The sequence below is a fragment of the Oncorhynchus gorbuscha genome, linkage group LG16, assembly GCF_021184085.1.
Source record: "Oncorhynchus gorbuscha isolate QuinsamMale2020 ecotype Even-year linkage group LG16, OgorEven_v1.0, whole genome shotgun sequence".
Taxonomy (NCBI): Eukaryota; Metazoa; Chordata; class Actinopteri; order Salmoniformes; family Salmonidae; genus Oncorhynchus; species Oncorhynchus gorbuscha.
The window spans coordinates 543,811-563,680 of NC_060188.1; the positions used below are offsets into that span (position 1 = coordinate 543,811).

At 46.1% G+C, this 19,870-nt stretch overlaps 1 protein-coding gene across 2 annotated transcripts in view; it reads left to right on the forward strand.

Annotated features, from left to right (window-relative positions):
* Positions 1–19,870, forward strand: part of ttyh2l (tweety homolog 2, like) — an 85,951-nt gene that overhangs the window by 17,849 nt on the left and 48,232 nt on the right. The window contains exon 3 of one of the 2 annotated variants that reach the window (XM_046306417.1): positions 19,554–19,665. In XM_046306417.1, coding sequence (XP_046162373.1) covers positions 19,554–19,665 — 112 coding nt within the window. Of the gene's footprint in view, positions 1–19,553; positions 19,741–19,870 lie in introns of those variants that run through there. The other variant, XM_046306418.1, reaches the window with a different exon arrangement.

Genomic DNA, 19,870 nt, shown 5'->3' on the forward strand with positions numbered 1-19,870 from the left:
TCAACAAGCTCAATAACAGTCATTTGTCTGACGTAAGCTCCTCTCATCTGGTGGCTGAGTTGTTGGACAGGAGACTTCTACTGAAAGATGTTTCAACGTTGCCTTGGAGGGAAACGGTGTCCTTGATTCGCTATAGCTAGTAGGGTTTAGTGCTGGGCTAGAACAAAAGTGTGTAATGCCCGTTGCAGCCCCCAGGACTAGTGCCCACCGATAGCCTGTTGTTTTTATGTTGTCTAATGGTTTTTATTATAACCCGAAAACTTTAATCCAATAGCCTGGCTTTTTATTTCTCTGTCCTTTGTGTTATGAGTCACAGGGTTTTAATGATTGGATGATGTCACCGGGCAGTTTCATGTTATATCACATGTTATTCCATTCTATTACCTTCTCAAATTGGAATATATCATTCTGATTAACTTGGACTCTTGGATCATTCAACCAGGCCTAACATGTTAGATGGTATGGGTGGAGGTAGTGCCTGTTGTATCACTCAACCAGGCCTAACATGTTAGATAGTATGGGTGGAGGTAGTGACTGTTGTATCACTCAACCAGGCCTAACATGTTAGATGGTATGGGTGGAGGTAGTGACTGTTGTATCATTCAACCAGGCCTAACAGGCCTAATCATGTTGTTAGATGGTATGGGTGGAGGTAGTGACTGTTGTATCAGGCCTAACATGTTAACCAGGCCTAACATGTTAGATGGTATGGGTGGAGGTAGTGACTGTTGTATCACTCAACCAGGCCTAACATGTTAGATGGTATGGGTGGAGGTAGTGACTGTTGTATCACTCAACCAGGCCTAACATGTTAGATGGTATGGGTGGAGGTAGTGACTGTTGTATCACTCAACCAGGCCTAACATGTTAGATGGATGGGTGGAGGTAGTGCCTGTTGTATCACTCAACCAGGCCTAACATGTTAGATGGTATGGGTGGAGGTAGTGTTGTATCATTCAACCAGGCCTAACATGTTAGATGGTATGGGTGGAGGTAGTGACTGTTGTATCATTCAACCAGGCCTAACATGTTAGATGGTATGGGTGGAGGTACTGTTGTATCACTCAACCAGGCCTAACATGTTAGATGGTATGGGTGGAGGTAGTAGACTGTTGTATCACTCAACCAGGCCTAACATGTTAGATGGTATGGGTGGATGGTAGTGACTGTTGTATCACTCAACCAGGCCTAACATGTTGGAGGTAGTGACTGTTGTATCATTCAACCAGGCCTAACATGTTAGATGGTATGGGTGGAGGTAGTGACTGTTGTATCACTCAACCAGGCCTAACATGTTAGATGGTATGGGTGGAGGTATCAACCAGGCCTAACATGTTAGATGGTATGGGTGGAGGTAGTGTTGTATCACTCAACCAGGCCTAACATGTTAGATGGTATGGGTGGAGGTAGTGACTGTTGTATCATTCAACCAGGCCTAACATGTTAGATGGTATGCCTAACATGTTAGATGGTATGGGTGGAGGTAGTGACTGTTGTATCACTCAACCAGGCCTAACATGTTAGATGGTATGGGTGGAGGTAGTGACTGTTGTATCACTCAACCAGGCCTAACATGTTAGATGGTATGGGTGGAGGTAGTGACTGTTGTATCACTCAACCAGGCCTAACATGTTAGATGGTATGGGTGGAGGTAGTGACTGTTGTATCACTCAACCAGGCCTAACATGTTAGATGGTATGGGTGGAGGTAGTGCCTGTTGTATCACTCAACCAGGCCTAACATGTTAGAGATGGGTGGAGGTAGTGACTGTTGTATCATTCAACCAGGTGGAGGTAGTGACTGTTGTATCATTCAACCAGGCCTAACATGTTAGATGGGTGGAGGTAGTGACTGTTGTATCATCAACCAGGCCTAACATGTTAGATGGTGGGTGGAGGTAGTGACTGTTGTATCATTCAACCAGGCCTAACATGTTAGATGGTATGGGTGGAGGTAGTGACTGTTGTATCACTCAACCAGGCCTAACATGTTAGATGGTATGGGTGGAGGTAGTCAACCAGGCCTAACATGTTAGATGGTATGGGTGGAGGTAGTGACTGTTGTATCACTCAACCAGGCCTAACATGTTAGATGGTATGGGTGGAGTTGTATCACTCAACCAGGCCTAACATGTTTGTATCACTCAACCAGGCCTAACATGTTAGATGGTATGGGTGGAGGTAGTGACTGTTGTATCACTCAACCAGGCCTAACATGTTAGATGGTATGGGTGGAGGTAGTGACTGTTGTATCACTCAACCAGGCCTAACATGTTAACATGTTAGATGGTATGGGTGGAGGTAGTGACTGTTGTATCACTCAACCAGGCCTAACATGTTAGATGGTATGGGTGGAGGTAGTGACTGTTGTATCACTCAACCAGGCCTAACATGTTAGATGGTATGGGTGGAGGTAGTGACTGTTGTATCACTCAACCAGGCCTAACATGTTAGATGGTATGGGTGGAGATAGTGACTGTTGTATCACTCAACCAGGCCTAACATGTTAGATGGTATGGGTATAGTGACTGTTGTATCACTCAACCAGGCCTAACATGTTAGATGGTATGGGTGGAGGTAGTGACTGTTGTATCACTCAACCAGGCCTAACATGTTAGATGGTATGGGTGGAGGTAGTGACTGTTGTATCACTAACCAGGCCTAACATGTTAGATGGTATGGGTGGAGGTAGTGACTGTTGTATCACTCAACCAGGCCTAACATGTTAGATGGTATGGGTGGAGGTAGTGACTGTTGTATCACTCAACCAGGCCTAACATGTTAGTATGGTATGTATCACTCAACCAGGCCTAACATGGATGGTATGGGTGGAGGTAGTGACTGTTGTATCACTCAACCAGGCCTAACATGTTAGATGGTATGGGTGGAGGTAGTGACTGTTGTATCACTCAACCAGGCCTAACATGTTAGATGGTATGGGTGGAGGTAGTGACTGTTGTATCATTCAACCAGGCCTAACATGTTAGATGGTATGGGTGGAGATAGTGACTGTTGTATCACTCAACCAGGCCTAACATGTTAGATGGTATGGGTGGAGGTCAACCAGGTAACATGTTGTATCATTCAACCAGGCCTAACATGTTAGATGGTATGGGTGGAGGTAGTGACTGTTGTATCACTCAACCAGGCCTAACATGTTAGATGGTATGGGTGGAGGTAGTGTTGTATCATTCAACCAGGCCTAACATGTTAGATGGTATGGGTGGAGGTAGTGACTGTTGTATCATTCAACCAGGCCTGTAAGGGAATTCAGCCCTATGTTTATACAAGTGACCACAGGAAACTTCTTTGATCAGAGGTTCAAAGGTTGTTTAATAAGGATTGAGACCCGGAGTTTACACTTACAGCAATTTACAAACAAGACACTCAGTTCTCAAGATGGTGTTGCCCCTTAACTTTAATATAACATAAACTCATAAATAATAGTTGCTAATACATAACATGTTTCTGCTAGGCGGAGTTCAGGTTATTATTATTATCCCAATCCTTCTTCCTCCTATTTGCTATCATGTGCTAGCAGAAGTAAGACTGGAACATAGTATCAACAGGAACTGAAAATATAGTTTCAACAAACAGGCATATGACTTTTGTACAGTTGACCTCTTCATGCACTTGCAAAGTCTACCACTGATTCATAATATTAAACTTAAGCAAAACATGAATCATTGTACTTTTGTAATCACAGGTAGAATTGTAATGTACAGATATTATAACATTTCTTTCAGATGATTCAACCAGGCCTAACATGTTAGATGGTATGGGTGGAGGTAGTGACTGTTGTATCTTTGAGTCAGAGGATGTGAGTGAAGTGGAGCTGGAGACAGGAGTGGAGCGAAGAGTGGAGTGAGGAGCGGAGCTGGAGAGAGGAGGGGAGTGAGAAGCGGAGCTGGAGTGAGAAGTGGAGTGAGGAGCAGAGCTGGAGAGAGGAGTGGAGCTGGAGTGGAGCTGGAGTGAGGAGTGGAGTGGAGCTGGAGAGAGGAGTGGAGCTGGAGTGGAGCTGGAGTGAGGAGTGGAGTGGAGCTGGAGAGAGGAGTGGAGCTGGAGTGAGGAGTGGAGCTGAAGTGGAGCTGGATAGAGGAGTGGAGTGGAGCTGGAGAGAGGAGTAGAGCTGGAGTGAGGAGTGGAGTGGAGCTGGAGAGAGGAGTGGAGCTGGAGTGAGGAGTGGAGCTGAAGTGGAGCTGGAGAGAGGAGTGGAGCTGGAGTGAGGAGTGGAGTGGAGCTGGAGAGAGGAGTGGAGCTGGAGTGAGGAGTGGAGCTGAAGTGGAGCTGGAGAGAGGAGTGGAGTGGAGCTGGAGTGAGGAGCAGAGCTGGAATGAGGAGCGGAGCGTGTCCAATTTGACTGGTGTGCAGAGCTCTTCTCCTCCGCTCCATTACCGCTCCAGTAGCGCTCAGTTCACCAGCTCAGGGCATGTCCGGCCCAGCATGCATTTGCGTGCTGCTACCTATAACTCCTTGCTTTAGCTACTGTCATGGAGTTCACTAAATATGTTCATAAAGAAACTGGTAAACACACAGGTGTGAAATCAAGGTGACTTACACAGATGAGGAGGACCAAGAGAGGGAGTGAGGTAATGTAGTGTTGTCATGGATCCCTCCAGAACTTTCATTACACACACCTGTCCCCTATTCCCACTGATTGTACTTGTATATATGTGCCCTTTGGTTTCCATTGGGCGGTAGATTATTGTTACTATGTCTGTTGGTGTGTGTGAGTGCCTGTGCTGTGTGTTTTGTCTTTCGTGCCCTTGTGGATTGCGCAGATGATTACGTGTCTCGTCCCGTGTGTTCATCATTGTGCGCGTGTTATTTATTCGAGGTACTCCTCGCTCTTTTGTTTTGGGTTTCTACCCTGTGTTTTGTTACGTGTTTGTTTGGTCTTCGTTCCCGTGCCCTTACACATCACGCTGTCATTTAGGCTTAATTTCAGAAAACTATTACGCATTCCTGCGCCTGTCTCTCGATCCTTCATGCCAACGTGACAAGTGTCCACAACTAAAGATTCATTGTGGAATCTGAAAAGACACGTATCCCAAAAGCATGATGGGATACTTCCTACGTGCTAAAAGAAAGGAATGAGGTGTGTAGATAACTGTGTCATTGTAGCAAAGTTTTTATTTACAAAAAATCTGATCTCTTAAAAGTTTAATTAATTTTTGTTTATTATTTATACAATAGGTCGTAATTGATTGTGGCTCAATAGGCCTGGCTTATTTCCATTTTCAAGGAGCTTTCCGTTTTGATTGGGTTATTTAGCCTAAAAACTTTCAGGCCTACCTACTGGATGGAAAACATAATTAAACTGTAACGGCGTTCTTCGTTTGTGGAAAGAGAGTCGGACCGAAATGCAGCGTGGTAGTTACTCATGACTTTAATGAATGAAGAGCGTAACATGAAATAACTATAACATATACAAAAACAACAAACGGAACGAGAAACCTATTACAGCCTATCTGGTGAACACTACACAGAGACAGGAACAATCACCCACGAAATACACAGCGAACTCAGGCTACCTAAATACGGTCCCCAATCAGAGACAACGAGAATCACCTGACTCTGATTGAGAATCGCCTCAGGCAGCCCAGCCTATACGACACCCCTAATCAGCCGCGATCCCAACTACTACAAACCCCAATACGAAAAACAACATATAAACCCATGTCACACCCTGGCCTACCCAAACATATAATGAAAACACAAAATACAATGACCAAGGCGTGACAGAACCCCCCCCCCCTAAGGTGCGGACTCCCGGACGCACCTCAAAACCATAGGGAGGGTCCGGGTGGGCGTCTGTCCATGGTGGCGGTTCCGGCTCGGGACGTGGACCCACTCCATTAATGTCCTTGTTCCTCCCCTTCGCGTGCTGGGATAATCCACCCTCGCCGCCGACCATGGCCTAATAGTCCTCACCCAGAACCCCACTGAACTGAGGAGCAGCTCGTGACTGAGGGGCATCTCGGGACTGAGGGACAGCTCGGAACTGAGAGGCAGCTCAGGACTGAGGGGCAGCTCGGGACTGAGGGGCAGCTCGGGACTGTTGGGAAGCTCGGGGCTGAGGGGCAGCTCGGGACTGAGGGGCAGCTCGGGACTGAGGGGCAGCCCGGAACTGAGGGGCAGCCCGGAACTGAGGGGTAGCCCGGAACTGAGGGAAAGCCCAGTACTGAGAGGAAGCCCAGTACTGAGAGGAAGCCCAGTACTGAGATGAAGCTCAGGCAGGTAGTAGGCTCCGGTAGATCCTGGCTGGCTGGCGGAACTGGAAGATTCTGGTTGACTAGCAGATCTGGAAGAATCTGGTTGACTGGCGGATCTAGCTGCTCTATGCAGACTGACAGCTCCTTGCAGACTGACAGCTCTGACTGCTCCATGCAGGCTGGCAGCACCTTGCAGACTGGCAGCTCCTTGCAGACTAGCAGCTCCTTGCAGACTGGCAGCTCTGGCTGCTTCATGCAGACTGACAGCTCTGGCTGCTTCATACAGACTGACAGCTCTGACTGCTCCATGCAGGCTGACAGCTCTGACTGCTCCATGCAGGCTGACAGCACCCTGCAGACTGGCAGCTCTTTGCAGACTGACAGCTCTGGCTGCTTCATGCAGACTGACAGCTCTGGTTGCTTCATGCAGACTGACAGCACCTTGCAGACTGACAGCTCCCTGCAGACTGGCAGCTCAGGCTGCTCCGAACAGGCAGGAGGCTCTGGCAGCGCTGTAGAGGAAGGCTCTGATAGCGCTGAACAGGCGGGAAACTCCGATAGCACAGGAGGGAAGGAAGGCTCTGATAGCGCTGAACAGACAGGAGACTCAGGTAGCGCAGGAGAGGAGAAAGGCTCCGACAGCGCTGGAGAGGCGGGAGACTCCGACAGCGCAGGAGGGAAGGAAGGCTCTGGATGTGCTGAACAGGCGAGGCGCACAGAAGGCCTGGTGCGTGGTGCTGGAACTGGTGCTACAGGATCGAGGACACGCACAGGAAGCCTGGTGCGGGGAGCTGCTACCGGAGGACTGGTGTGTGGAGGTGGCTCTGGATAGACCGGACCGTGCAGGTGCACTGGAGCTCTTGAGCACCGAGCCTGCCCAAGCTTACCTGGCTCGATGCCCACTCTAGCCCGGCCAATAGGAAGGACTGGTATGTGCCGCACCGGGCTATGCATCCGCACTGGAAACACTGTGCGCTCCATAGCATAACACGGTGTCTGCCCGGTCTCTCTAGCCCAACGGTGAGCACAGGGAGTTTGCGCAGGTCTCCTACCTGGCATAGCCATACTCCCTTTTAGCCCCCCCCCAATAATTTTTGGGGGCTGCTTTTCGGGCTTCCAACTGCGTTGCCGTGCTGCCTCCTCATACCAGCGCCTCTCCGCTTTAGCCGCCTCTATTTCTTCCTTGGGACGGCGATATTCTCCAGGCTGAGCCCAGGGTCCTTTTCCGTCTAATTCCTCCTCCCATGTCCAATTCTCCAAGTGGTGCAGCCTTTCCCACTGCAACTGCTCTTCACGATTAACAGGGAGAGTTTGCTCAGGTCTGAACCCTGACTCAGCCACTCTCTCTCTGCGCCCTCCCCCAATAAATATTTGGGGGCTACATTCGGTTTTCGCTCTGCGCCGACTCCATTCGCCTATAGCCCTCTTCGCATTGCTCCAGCGAATCCCAGGCGGGCACCTGCACTCTCTCTGGGTCGGCCGCCCACCTGTCGATTTCTTCCCACGTCGTATACTCCATGCCTCTGCCATCTATAACGTCTTCCTTTTTCTGCTCCAGCTGTCGCTGCCTGTTAACACGCTGCTCGGTCCGAGTGTGGTGGGTGATTCTGTAACGGCGTTCTTCGTTTGTGGAAAGAGAGTCGGACCGAAATGCAGCGTGGTAGTTACTCATGACTTTAATGAATGAAGAGCGTAACATGAAATAACTATAACATATACAAAAACAACAAACGGAACGAGAAACCTATTACAGCCTATCTGGTGAACACTACACAGAGACAGGAACAATCACCCACGAAATACACAGCGAACTCAGGCTACCTAAATACGGTCCCCAATCAGAGACAACGAGAATCACCTGACTCTGATTTAGAATCGCCTCAGGCAGCCCAGCCTATACGACACCCCTAATCAGCCGCGATCCCAAATACTACAAACCCCAATACGAAAAACAACATATAAACCCATGTCACACCCTGGCCTACCCAAACATATAACAAAAACACAAGATACAATGACCAAGGCGTGACATAAACTATCTCAGTCTGGGGTGTTTAGCATCCCCATTGGCCCTGCCAGTGTAGAGAGGATAGTCTCCGGATCTCCAGAAACCATTGCATGAGCATGAAGCCACAGACTGGCCTAACTCATGTTTCTAAAAATGAATTTAAAGACAATGTAGACTGAGCCTAATAAGGCATTTTTCTTTTCATTTGTATTTAATTCTAAATAAGTCACAACTTATAGACGATAATGATTTAATACAACTAAATGTTATTTAAATGCTGAGAGCTTTATGTCCCTACCAGCCTATTGTGTCCCACTCGCAAATGCTTCATAATGTGTTTCATTGTAGGTTATAGCCTTGAAATAGTAAACTACTTTAGACAAGAGCCCTATGGCCAAAGGCACCCTATTCACTATACAGTGCACTGCTTTAGACCAGAGCCCTGTGTACACTATGTAGGAGATGGGTTGGCATTTGGGACGCAAACAGAGATCCTCATGCAGGAAATGCAGAAATCTGCACCCGACACAACAATGTAGCACAACAATGTAGCTAAGGTGCAGTTAGATAAGTTATTTGCTCTCTCTGATGAAGGTGTGACCGAACGCTTGGCAAATAAATGACTGTCCTTTATGGATCTAAGTATGCTGCGGTGTCTTCCTTCAGTAGAGATCTTAGTGCAGCTTTTGAATGCAGATCTGAGAGAGAGGGTGAGAGAGGGATAGAGAGAGAGAGTGATAGATAGAGAGAGGGAGAGAGAGAGAGAGACAGAGAGAGAGAGAGACAGAGAGAGAGCAGAGAGTGATGGAGACAAAGAGAGAGAGAGTGATGGAGAGAGACGGAGGGAGAGAGAGAGCGCTGGAGCACTTGGTCTAGCAGTGTGTGTAGTGGAGCACAGTAATACTATCAGGGTACAAATTGTATTTCATAAAGCGTGCATGTGCTGGGTTTGAACTTTTGGGACTATTCCATTGGTTACATTTTGCCAACGAGGCAATCCCGATCAAGTGCAGCTGGGAGAAAACAACCACTTTGAAGTCATGTGTGTGGCAGCACTGTACCTCTATAGCTCAGTGTTATTTAACCCTGGTCCTGGGGACACAGAGGGGGCACGTTTTACACCCCCGATTCCACTAACTCATCATCAAACCTTTGACTAGTGGAATCAGGTGTGATAATGCCAGGGCATGCTGGAGTAATGGATGGTAGAGATACAGACCATCCTAGTCTCAGGGTGCTGGAGTAATGGATGGTAGAGATACAGACCATCCTAGTCTCAGACCATCCTAGTTCTGGAGTAATGGACGGTAGAGATACAGACCATCCTAGTCTCAGGTAGTACAGACCATCCTGGAGTAATGGTTCTGGAGTAATGGGTAGAGATACAGACCACCATCCTAGTCTCAGGGTTCTGGAGTAATGGATGGTAGAGATACAGACCATCCTAGTCTCAGGGTTCTGGAGTAATGGACAGGTAGAGATACAGACCATCCTAGTCTCAGGGTTCTGGTAATGGAGTAATGGGGTTCTGGAGGTAGAGATACAGACCATCCTAGTCTCAGGGTTCTGGAGTAATGGACGGTAGAGATACAGACCATCCTAGTCTCAGGGTTCTGGAGTAATGGACGGTAGAGATACAGACCATCCTAGTCTCAGGGTTCTGGGTTCTGGAGTACAGACCATCCTAGTCTCAGGGTTCTGGAGTAGAGATACAGACCATCAGGGTTCTGGAGTCTCAGGGTTCTGGAGTAATGGACGGTAGAGATACAGACCATCCTAGTCTCAGGGTTCTGGAGTAATGGTCTCAGGGTTCTGGAGTAATGGTGTAGAGATACAGACCATCCTAGTCTCAGGGTTCTGGAGTAATGGACGGTGGAGATACAGACCATCCTAGTCTCAGTCTCAGGGTTCTGGGAGTAATGGAGTAATGGATGGTAGGATACAGACCATCCTAGTCTCAGGGTTCTGGAGTAATGGACGGTAGAGATACAGACCATCCTAGTCTCAGGGTTCTGGAGTAATGGACGGTAGAGATACAGACCATCCTAGTCTCAGGGTTCTGGAGTAATGGATGGTGCTAGAGATACAGACCATCTGGTATCAAGTAATGGTTAGAGATACAGACCATCCTAGTCTCAGTTCTGGAGTAATGGACAGTAGAGATACAGACCATCTAGTCTCAGGGTTCTGGAGTAATGGACGGTAGAGATACAGACCATCCTAGTCTCTCTGGAGATACAGACCATCCTAGTCTCTGGAGATACAGACCATCCTAGTCTCAGGGTTCTGGAGTAATGGACGGTGGAGATACAGACCATCCTAGTCTCAGGGTTCTGGAGTAATGGACGGTAGAGATACAGACCATCCTAGTCTCAGGGTTCTGGAGTAATGGATGGTAGAGATACAGACTCTGGTATCAATCACACACACACACTCTCTCACACTCACACACACACACACACACACACACACACACACACACACACACACACACACACACACACACACACACACACACACTCACACACAGGACACACACACACACACACACTCTTACAGGATGTGCTTCCGTCATAACACCTCCCCCCTCCCTGCCTCTGGCTCTCCGGTGGGGGTGATAACAGTATGCTTGTTCTGTCCATCTGGCTGCCTGCATCTGTTTAAAGATGTCTTATATTCATTCTGTGGTGTGGACCGTAACATAATGCTTTTATTGCAGCAGGTGGTGATACTCCACAAGTGGTTCAGTGAACATATTAAACCAAAAATGTGGGCATTTACATCAGAAGTAAAGTGTTCTACCTAGTAACAATGATTTAAATGTGTTGAATCACAAATTTATCTGCTCTACTACTCTCCCTCTCTCTGTTTTCCTGGCCAGACTCTAGAACATCGGCAGTTAGTTAGGGACCAGACTCTAGAACATCGGCAGTTAGTTAGGGACCAGACTCTAGAACATCGGCAGTTAGTTAGTGACCAGACTCCAGAACATCGGCAGTTAGTTAGGGACCAGACTCAAAAACATTGGCAGTTAGTTAGTGACCAGACTCAAAAACATTGGCAGTTAGTTAGGGACCAGACTCTAGAACATCGGCAGTTAGTTAGGGACCAGACTCTAGAACATCGGCAGTTAGTTAGGGACCAGACTCTAGAACATCGGCAGTTAGTTAGGGACCAGACTCTAGAACATTGGCAGTTAGTTAGTGACCAGACTCTAGAACATCGGCAGTTAATTAGTGACCAGACTCAAAAACATCGGCAGTTAGTTAGGGACCAGACTCTAGAACATCGGCAGTTAATTAGTGACCAGACTCAAAAACATTGGCAGTTAGTTAGGGACCAGACTCTAGAACATCGGCAGTTAGTTAGTGACCAGACTCAAAAACATTGGCAGTTAGTTAGGGACCAGACTCTAGAACATCGGCAGTTAATTAGTGACCAGACTCAAAAACATCGGCAGTTAGTTAGGGACCAGACTCTAGAACATCGGCAGTTAGTTAGTGACCAGACTCTAGAACATGTGCAGTTAGTTAGTGACCAGACTCAAAAACATCGGCAGTTAGTTAGTGACCAGACTCTAGAACATTGGCAGTTAGTTAGTGACCAGACTCAAAAACATCGGCAGTTAGTTAGTGACCAGACTCTAGAACATTGGCAGTTAGTTAGTGACCAGACTCAAAAACATTGGCAGTTAGTTAGTGACCAGACTCAAAAACATCGGCAGTTAGTTAGGGACCAGACTCTAGAACATTGGCAGTTAGTTAGGGACCAGACTCAAAAACATCGGCAGTTAGTTAGTGACCAGACTCAAAAACATTGGCAGTTAGTTAGTGACCAGACTCTAGAACATTGGCAGTTAGTTAGTGACCAGACTCAAAAACATTGGCAGTTAGTTAGTGACCAGACTCAAAAACATCGGCAGTTAGTTAGGGACCAGACTCTAGAACATTGGCAGTTAGTTAGGGACCAGACTCAAAAACATTGGCAGTTAGTTAGTGACCAGACTCGAAAACATTGGCAGATAGTTAGTGACCAGACTCTAGAACATTGGCAGTTAGTTAGTGACCAGACTCTAGAACATCGGCAGTTAGTTAGTGACCAGACTCAAAAACATTGGTAGATAGTTAGTGACCAGACTCTAGAACATCGGCAGTTAGTTAGTGACCAGACTCTAGAACATTAGCAGTTAGTTAGTGACCACACTCAAAAACATTGGCAGTTAGTTAGTGACCAGACTCTAGAACATTGGCAGTTAGTTAGGGACCAGACTCTAGAACATTGGCAGTTAGTTAGTGACCAGACTCTAGAACATTGGCAGTTAGTTAGGGACCAGACTCAAAAACATTGGCAGTTAGTTAGTGACCAGACTCTAGAACATCGGCAGTTAGTTAGTGACCAGACTCAAAAACATTGGCAGTTAGTTAGGGACCAGACTCAAAAACATTGGCAGTTAGTTAGTGACCAGACTCTAGAACATTGGCAGTTAGTTAGTGACCAGACTCGAAAACATTGGCAGATAGTTAGTGACCAGACTCTAGAACATTGGCAGTTAGTTAGTGACCAGACTCTAGAACATCGGCAGTTAGTTAGTGACCAGACTCAAAAACATTGGTAGATAGTTAGTGACCAGACTCTAGAACATCGGCAGTTAGTTAGTGACCAGACTCTAGAACATTAGCAGTTAGTTAGTGACCAGACTCAAAAACATTGGCAGTTAGTTAGTGACCAGACTCTAGAACATTGGCAGTTAGTTAGGGACCAGACTCTAGAACATTGGCAGTTAGTTAGTGACCAGACTCTAGAACATTGGCAGTTAGTTAGGGACCAGACTCTAGAACATTGGCAGATAGTTAGGGACCAGACTCTAGAACATTGGCAGTTAGTTAGTGACCAGACTCTAGAACATTAGCAGTTAGTTAGTGACCACACTCAAAAACATTGGCAGTTAGTTAGTGACCAGACTCTAGAACATTGGCAGTTAGTTAGGGACCAGACTCTAGAACATTGGCAGTTAGTTAGTGACCAGACTCTAGAACATTGGCAGTTAGTTAGGGACCAGACTCAAAAACATTGGCAGTTAGTTAGTGACCAGACTCTAGAACATCGGCAGTTAGTTAGTAACCAGACTCAAAAACATTGGCAGTTAGTTAGGGACCAGACTCAAAAACATTGGCAGTTAGTTAGTGACCAGACTCTAGAACATCGGCAGTTAATTAGTGACCAGACTCAAAAACATTGGCAGTTAGTTAGTGACCAGACTCTAGAACATTGGCAGTTAGTTAGGGACCAGACTCAAAAACATTGGCAGTTAGTTAGTGACCAGACTCAAAAACATTGGCAGTTAGTTAGTGACCAGACTCTAGAACATTGGCAGTTAGTTAGTGACCAGACTCAAAAACATCGGCAGTTAGTTAGGTGACCAGACTCTAGAACATTGGCAGTTAGTTAGTGACCAGACTCTAGAACATTGGCAGTTAGTTAGTGACCAGACTCAAGAACATCGGCAGTTAGTTAGTGACCAGACTCAAAAACATTGGTAGATAGTTAGGGACCAGACTCTAGAACATTGGCAGTTAGTTAGTGACCAGACTCAAAAACATTGGCAGTTAGTTAGTGACCAGACTCAAGAACATCGGCAGTTAGTTAGTGACCAGACTCTAGAACATCGGCAGTTAGTTAGTGACCAGACTCAAAAACATTGGCAGTTAGTTAGGGACCAGACTCAAAAACATTGGCAGTTAGTTAGTGACCAGACTCTAAAACATTGGCAGTTAGTTAGTGACCAGACTCAAAAACATTGGCAGTTAGTTAGTGACCAGACTCAAAAACATTGGCAGTTAGTTAGTGACCAGACTCTAGAACATTGGCAGTTAGTTAGTGACCAGACTCTAGAACATTGGCAGTTAGTTAGTGACCAGACTCAAAAACATTGGCAGATAGTTAGTGACCAGACTCTAGAACATCGGCAGTTAGTTAGTGACCAGACTCTAGAACATCGGCAGTTAGTTAGTGACCAGACTCAAAAACATTGGCAGATAGTTAGTGACCAGACTCTAGAACATTGGCAGTTAGTTAGGGACCAGACTCTAGAACATTGGCAGTTAGTTAGTGACCAGACTCTAGAACATTGGCAGTTAGTTAGGGACCAGACTCAAAAACATTGGCAGTTAGTTAGTGACCAGACTCTAGAACATTGGCAGTTAGTTAGTGACCAGACTCAAAAACATTGGCAGTTAGTTAGTGACCAGACTCTAGAACATTGGCAGTTAGTTAGTGACCAGACTCAAAAACATTGGCAGTTAGTTAGTGACCAGACTCTAGAACATTGGCAGTTAGTTAGTGACCAGACTCTAGAACATCGGCAGTTAGTTAGTGACCAGACTCAAAAACATTGGTAGATAGTTAGTGACCAGACTCTAGAACATCGGCAGTTAGTTAGTGACCAGACTCTAGAACATTAGCAGTTAGTTAGTGACCAGACTCAAAAACATTGGCAGTTAGTTAGTGACCAGACTCTAGAACATTGGCAGTTAGTTAGGGACCAGACTCTAGAACATTGGCAGTTAGTTAGTGACCAGACTCTAGAACATTGGCAGTTAGTTAGGGACCAGACTCAAAAACATTGGCAGTTAGTTAGTGACCAGACTCTAGAACATCGGCAGTTAATTAGTGACCAGACTCAAAAACATTGGCAGTTAGTTAGTGACCAGACTCTAGAACATTGGCAGTTAGTTAGTGACCAGACTCAAGAACATTGGCAGTTAGTTAGTGACCAGACTCAAAAACATTGGCAGTTAGTTAGTGACCAGACTCTAGAACATTGGCAGTTAGTTAGTGACCAGACTCAAAAACATTGGCAGTTAGTTAGTGACCAGACTCTAGAACATTGGCAGTTAGTTAGTGACCAGACTCAAAAACATTGGCAGTTAGTTAGTGACCAGACTCAAAAACATTGGCAGTTAGTTAGGGACCAGACTCTAGAACATTGGCAGTTAGTTAGGGACCAGACTCTAGAACATTGGCAGTTAGTTAGGGACCAGACTCTAAAAACATTGGCAGTTAGTTAGTGACCAGACTCAAAAACATTGGCAGTTAGTTAGTGACCAGACTCAAAACATCGGCAGTTAGTTAGTGACCAGACTCTAGAACATTGGCAGTTAGTTAGGGACCAGACTCAAAAACATTGGCAGTTAGTTAGGGACCAGACTCAAAAACATTGGCAGTTAGTTAGTGACCAGACTCTAGAACATTGGCAGTTAGTTAGTGACCAGACTCAAAAACATCGGCAGTTAGTTAGTGACCAGACTCAAAAACATTGGCAGTTAGTTAGTGACCAGACTCTAGAACATTGGCAGTTAGTTAGTGACCAGACTCAAAAACATTGGCAGTTAGTTAGTGACCAGACTCTAAAACATTGGCAGTTAATTAGTGACCAGACTCTAGAACATTGGCAGTTAGTTAGTGACCAGACTCTAAAACATTGGCAGTTAGTTAGTGACCAGACTCAAAAACATTGGCAGTTAGTTAGTGACCAGACTCTAGAACATTGGCAGTTAGTTAGTGACCAGACTCAAAAACATTGGCAGTTAGTTAGTGACCAGACTCAAAAACATCGGCAGTTAGTTAGGGACCAGACTCAAAAACATTGGCAGTTAGTTAGGGACCAGACTCTAGAACATTGGCAGTTAGTTAGTGACCAGACTCTAGAACATTGGCAGTTAGTTAGGGACCAGACTTAAAAACATTGGCAGTTAGTTAGTGACCAGACTTTAGAACATTGGCAGTTAGTTAGTGACCAGACTCAAAAACATTGGCAGTTAGTTAGTGACCAGACTCTAGAACATTGGCAGTTAGTTAGGGACCAGACTCTAGAACATTGGCAGTTAGTTAGGGACCAGACTCTAGAACATTGGCAGATAGTTAGGGACCAGACTCTAGAACATTGGCAGTTAGTTAGTGACCAGACTCAAAAACATCGGCAGTTAGTTAGGGACCAGACTCTAGAACATCGGCAGTTAATTAGTGACCAGACTCAAAAACATCGGCAGTTAGTTAGGGACCAGACTCTAGAACATGTGCAGTTAATTAGTGACCAGACTCAAAAACATCGGCAGTTAGTTAGTGACCAGACTCTAGAACATCGGCAGTTAGTTAGGGACCAGACTCTAGAACATCGGCAGTTAATTAGTGACCAGACTCAAAAACATTGGCAGTTAGTTAGGGACCAGACTCTAGAACATCGGCAGTTAATTAGTGACCAGACTCTAGAACATTGGCAGTTAGTTAGTGACCAGACTCTAGAACATTGGCAGTTAGTTAGTGACCAGACTCTAGAACATGTGCAGTTAGTTAGTGACCAGACTCAAAAACATCGGCAGTTAGTTAGTGACCAGACTCTAGAACATCAGCAGTTAGTTAGTGACCAGACTCAAAAACATCGGCAGTTAGTTAGTGACCAGACTCAAAAACATTGGCAGTTAGTTAGTGACCAGACTCAAAAACATCGGCAGTTAGTTAGTGACCAGACTCTAGAACATCGGCAGTTAGTTAGTGACCAGACTCAAAAACATTGGCAGTTAGTTAGTGACCAGACTCAAAAACATCGGCAGTTAGTTAGTGACCAGACTCAAAAACATTGGCAGTTAGTTAGTGACCAGACTCAAAAACATCGGCAGTTAGTTAGTGACCAGACTCAAAAACATCGGCAGTTAGTTAGTGACCAGACTCAAAAACATCGGCAGTTAGTTAGTGACCAGACTCTAGAACATGTGCAGTTAGTTAGGGACCAGACTCTAGAACATGTGCAGTTAGTTAGTGACCAGACTCCAGAACATTGGCAGTTAGTTGGTGACCAGACTCTAGAACATCGGCAGTTAGTTAGTGACCAGACTCTAGAACATTGGCAGTTAGTTAGTGACCAGACTCCAGAACATTGGCAGTTAGTTGGTGACCAGACTCTAGAACATCGGCAGTTAGTTAGTGACCGGACTCCAGAACATTGGCAGTTAGTTAGTGACCAGACTCTAGAACATTGGCAGTTAGTTAGTGACCAGACTCTAGAACATTGGCAGTTAGTTATTGACCACACTCTAGAACATTGGCAGTTAGTTAGTGCCCAGACTCCAGAACATTGACAGTTAGTTATTGACCACACTCTAGAACATTGGCAGTTAGTTAGTGACCAGACTCCAGAACATTGACAGCTAGTGAATGACTGAAGGATATGAAGGTCAGTGTGCATACAGGGTGGGATGGGGGTTGGTGCACCATGACAGAGATCCTGGTCTGCTCTGTCCAATACAGTGATTGATGACTTACATCCTCAGGGACACAGAACCTCCCTAAAACCTGTCCCAGTGTGTCTAACCTATGACCTCTAACATAATGACCTCACTGGTACCAGATGTGATGGACAAGTATCATTATTAATGGGGGACATGAGTACAGGTCTACTGGGAGGTAGTAGCGTTGTAATGTCTAGGCAAACGTGTCCTGTTACAACACAGCCTAAAGGAACGGTGAGAATGCATGGTGCCAGACAGGTTTCTGTCTGTGTCTAGTCCCTTGGGGATGTGGTTTTGGGGATTTGGGTTGATTTAACCCTTTGACACGTACGAACACACCAGTGTGATCATTCAACAGTGGTCTCTGCAGTGTTCGCTCAAACCGGGGTGATTAGAACACTTTTTTACAACTTGATTGGAGTCCACCTACATGATGATTAGTAAAGTCACACACCTGTCTATATGAGGTCCCACAGTTGACAGTGTATGTCAGAGCAAAAACCAAGCCATGGGGTTGAAGGAATTATCTGTAGAGCTCAGAGACAGGATTGTGTTGAGACACAGATCTGGGGAAGGGTACCAAAAATGTGCATTTCTAAATAAAAAAAAGGTTTTTGCTTTTGGGTATTTTGGGGGTGTTTTGAGGGTGTTTTGGGGGTATTTTTATGGGGTATTGTGTATAGATTGATGAGGGAAAAATATATTTAATCTATTTTAGAATAAGGCTGTCATAAAACAAAATGTGGAAAGAGTGAAGGGGTCTGAATACTTTTCGAATGCACTGTTTATATGGCGCATTGGTACCGCTTGCTGTGCAGTAGCAGAGACAACCATTGATGACTTGGGTGGCTAGAGTCTTTAGCCTTTTTAGGGCCTTCCTCTGACACCGCCTGGTATAGAGGTCCTGGATGGCAGGGAGCTGGATCCCAGTGATGTACTGGAGTCATTATCCATGTCAAAGCAGGCTGTCCATTCCGGGGTACAGGTCCTCTGACACCGCCTGGTATAGAGGTCCTGGATGGCAGGGAGCTGGGTCTCAGTGATGTACTGGAGTCGCTATCCATGTCAGAGGAGCCTGTCCATTCTGGGGTACAGGTCCTCTGACACCGCCTGGTATAGAGGTCCTGGATGGCAGGGAGCTGGGTCTCAGTGATGTACTGGAGTCGCTATCCATGTCAGAGGAGCCTGTCCATTCTGGTGTACAGGTCCTCTAACACCGCCTGGTATAGAGGTCCTGGATGGCAGGGAGATGGGTCTCAGTGATGTACTGGAATCGCTATCCATGTCAGAGGAGCCTGTCCATTCTGGGGTACAGGTCCTCTAACACCGCCTGGTATAGAGGTCCTGGATGGCAGGGAGCTGGGTCTCAGTGATGTACTGGAGTCGCTATCCATGTCAGAGGAGCCTGTCCATTCTGGGGTACAGGTCCCCTGGGCATAATGGCCCAAGTTGTCCTATTACAGAACAGTCCGTTTCAGCAAGGTGGCTCGGTAACCATGCCAGTGCAGCTCAGCTTGGCTCAGTAGTGTGAAACAGGGTATCAGAGTGTCCTGTACTTGAGAGAGATAGACGTTTCCTCTACAGAGAAAGAGGATATATTTAACCAATGTGTCACAACGACACAATGACACATGTTGCTAAGTGTGAAGTCGAGAGACGGGGTGCGGAGACAGATGAGCGGAAGGAAGGAAAGAAGGAGGAGATATTGGAGGAAAGAGAGAAGGAAAGGCGAGATCTATAATCACCCTTCAGAGACCTCTCTTTTTCCTATAGAGAGCTGCAGTGTAATAGGCTGCATATTGCAGACAGGCAGTATTGTGGGATACATCTCAGTTCTCTTTGTGCCTTTGATTCAGCCGTTTTTATTGGTTTGATTGAGTTACAGATGAAAATGAAACAAAGTGCCCCTCCCCTCAAATCTTTCCCGCAACTATTTTGTAAAAGCAATTTTGTTTGTTACTTGATTTGGACCAAGATTTAGTTCCAATGTGAACATGAAGTAATTAAAAAAGTTCTCTGTTTTTAATGTTTATTTCTTCTGTTGCAGCTCTGCTGTTGGAGTGGGTTTCTATGGTAACAGTCAGACCAATGACGGGGTGTACCAGCTGACCTACTCCCTCCACAATGCCAACCACACTCTGGGTGGCCTCAACAGCTTGGTAAGATACCAGGACACAGCTCAGTAGAGTCCTGTACACTGGTACAGTTGGCTAAGGGCAGAATTGTAACTTGAGGTCAGTGTGCGTAGCTTCCATTTTCATGCCAGTCTCCCATTGAAATGTTGTTTTTCAATATTCAATACAGCTAGTAGCTATTTGTCTTGTATAGCCCCAGTCCTTCTAGCTACAATGTAGTGGTCTGTTG